Source organism: Urocitellus parryii, chromosome 13 (genome assembly GCF_045843805.1).
Source record: "Urocitellus parryii isolate mUroPar1 chromosome 13, mUroPar1.hap1, whole genome shotgun sequence".
NCBI lineage: Eukaryota > Metazoa > Chordata > Mammalia > Rodentia > Sciuridae > Urocitellus > Urocitellus parryii.
Window position 1 is genome coordinate 54462709 of NC_135543.1, and position 2830 is coordinate 54465538.

General features: G+C 57.8%; 1 protein-coding gene across 1 annotated transcript; it reads right to left on the reverse strand.

Annotated features, from left to right (window-relative positions):
• Positions 1-682: 682 nt before the first annotated feature.
• On the reverse strand, positions 683-2572 carry Tmem200c (transmembrane protein 200C). The gene has a single exon (XM_026394504.2). It carries the CDS (start codon positions 2570-2572, stop codon positions 683-685), a length of 1890 nt encoding a protein of 629 aa, XP_026250289.2.
• Between the last annotated feature and the right edge of the window lie 258 nt (positions 2573-2830).

Below are 2830 nucleotides of genomic sequence, written 5' to 3' on the forward strand. Positions count from 1 at the left end.
GGATCACTCTAGTCTCTGCAACATACCCTAGTATAAAAATGCAAATACCCTTTTTAAAAAATAAAGAGGCCTTTGGACAGTTGCATGAGCAGAGTGGGAGGGGCTAAGAGAGTGCTCTTTCCTGAATTACTTATACTTTGGGCTTTGAATTCATTTAGAAAGATTAATTCTAAGAAAACTGAAACAAATCAACCCTTCAAAGCTCCACAAAGAGAGGGGGGCAGGAAGCTTGTCATTCACAAGCAGCAATCCACAAAACCAGCCCCAAAATACAAGGGTTAGGGAAATTAGGGGTCAAAAACAAAACAAAACAAAACAAACAAAAACTGGAGTAAAGTGCACAGTTACTGTAAAAAATATATTATCTTGATCCTAAGAAAATTAAGAGAATTTTATCTAATGAACTAGATTGCTGACCTTTTAATACATTTGGTTTTCATGAAACATACAATCACCATCGGACATAAAAAGACTAGTTAGCTTTAAAAAAAAAAATTGCTTGGAGTTATCTACAAGAATCTTGTGAATGCAATTCAAGAATAACATTCTGCAGCTCTTTGGATATTGGATGATTTCCTCAGACCAGTCCACAAAGGAATTGGGGAGCTGTTAATGCACTAATCCAAATGAGTATTTCTTCCATCTTCTCTCTCCTTTCCCCACTGTGGCTCCTCTTTCCCCCCTAAATGCCAGTGCTTTCCAGCTCTCCATCTTCAATGCCTGTGGCATGAGACTGGGAAATCATGAAGAGTTTCTCCTTGTTTGTAAACTGCCTCTGCACCGGCTGAGGTTGCTCGGCCGCGGGTTGCTCCTGGTTGGGACTCTCTGAGGGACATTGTTCCGCACTCAAAGCGGTGGCATCTTCACAGTCTTGCCTTTTACTGGCTACTACTTCCACCACCGACTCCAAAGAGGTGCCGGCCTCCTGCAGGGGAGTGTAGCCCTTATTACTGCTGGATAGGTCATCTGATTGGGAGCTCCCCGAGTCCCGCCTGGCACGGGACGAGTCCTCCTGTAGCAGGGGAGGCGAGGGGATGGCGGTTGTGTCTTGAGGGCTGGAGTCCAGGTCCGCACCGCGCGGGGAGGGCGGGGGCTCGGGGGATGGCGGGGCCCGGTAGTCCGGGAGCCCGCTGGTGCTGTGGCGCCTCAAGGCCGCGTACCTGCCGGTCCTGGGCAGACGTCCTCCCTGCCCCCTGGCGGTGTGCGCTGCCGCCGCGCCCCCGGGCTCATCCAGCTCCCCAAGCGCCCAGTGCGCGCCACCCTCCGCGCCGCGAAGGTCGGTCAAACTCAGTTCAACCTCGCCCCGTGGGATTTCCCGGGAGCCGCGTTCCCCGGGTGGCCTCTGCCAGCTGCAGCTAGCACCCTCCGCTTCCCCGTCTCTGTCGTGGTCCCCTTGTAAGGGCAGCAGCGCGAAGGCGCTCAGCGAGGAGCCCACGAGGGAGCTGGCGGTGCTCTGGCGCCCCCAACTCTCGGGTGGGCTGCAGGGCGCCGGGCTGCTGCTGCCGCTGGCGGCCGCGGTGGTAGTGGCCGCTGCCGTAGCCACAGCGGTGGTGGCCCGGCGACGGCCCGCTACTCCGGAGCGCTCGTGGTAGATACTGTACACGGCTTCTGCCAGGCTCGGGGGCTCTCGCAGGCAGCGCGGGGATGAGGCCAAGTCGGGTGGGGAGGCTGCGCCCCGGACCCTTCCGCCGCCCCCTCCCAGTGTCGCGGGGTGGGGCCAGGAGCCCCTGGCCAGCATCGCTGCCGCCCCGAAGGTGTCCCCAGAACCTCCACAGCCCCCGGGCTTCAGCTCCAGTCCCCGCGACTGCACGTAGCTCAGGAAGCCGTTGAGCGGCACAGTCCCAGGGGGCGCCGAGGTGGGAGCCGAGGACGATGAGGAGGCAGCGGCGGCTGCAGCCGCTGCTGCAGCTGCAGCCAGGTCTTTGGCGCGAAGGCTGTGCACGTCGATGACGGTGGAATAGAGATCACGTAGGTTGATGATCTTGGTCTTCTTGTCTCGGTTTTCGTGCAGTACCGCGTTGGCGCAGATGAAGAGGAAGATGCCAATGCCCATAATGAGCGGCCCAAAGACCTTGAGCTTGTCTGAGTGCAGGTAACCCGAGAAGATGCGGAAGAAGAAGCCCACCGACTTGGAAGAGGATGCGGGAGGGGCGGCTGACCGCGCTGGAGGCGTGCTTCTGGGCACGCCCACGGAACTGGAGTTGACACCCACCGGAGTCCCATGGTGACTCCTGGACGAGTTCTTGCTGCCACTGCTGCTGTTGGCGGTGGTGGTTAGGATGCGGTTGGCACTGCCCGCAGCCAGCAGCTGCTTACTGCCCTCCCTATTGGCCGTGTTGGTCTTTGGCCAGTAGCCCACCACAGCCATGGCTATGCCCACCAGTAGCACGAGGATCCCGCAGAGGGCGATAAGGCCGGAAATGGAGCAGAGCTTCAGCTTGCCTTTCACCACTACCACGTCATTCTTGCGCCTCTTCTTGGTTTTCCTCTTGCGCTTAGGGACCTGGCTTGGGGGGCGAAGGGGATCCTGCTTTCTGGCGGAAATCCTCAGAAGGCCTCCTGTGGCGATCATGGCGAACTCGTGGAGATAGGGGCTCGCCCGTGGGGCTGGGGCAGAGGCTTGTGCAGAGGAGGCGCCAGCTGCCCACTAGCTGCTTCGCCACCTCCTCCTGCTGCAAAGCAGAGGAAGACAGTCAGAGGGTGAAGGCTTGACTGCAGCAACATCCCACGTGCTGCAATTGCCCCACTCCAGGATCCCGGATCCCATCTCATATGTGACCACCACCCACACTCCTGAACCTTTACCCACTAATCTAAGCGCCCAGTACAG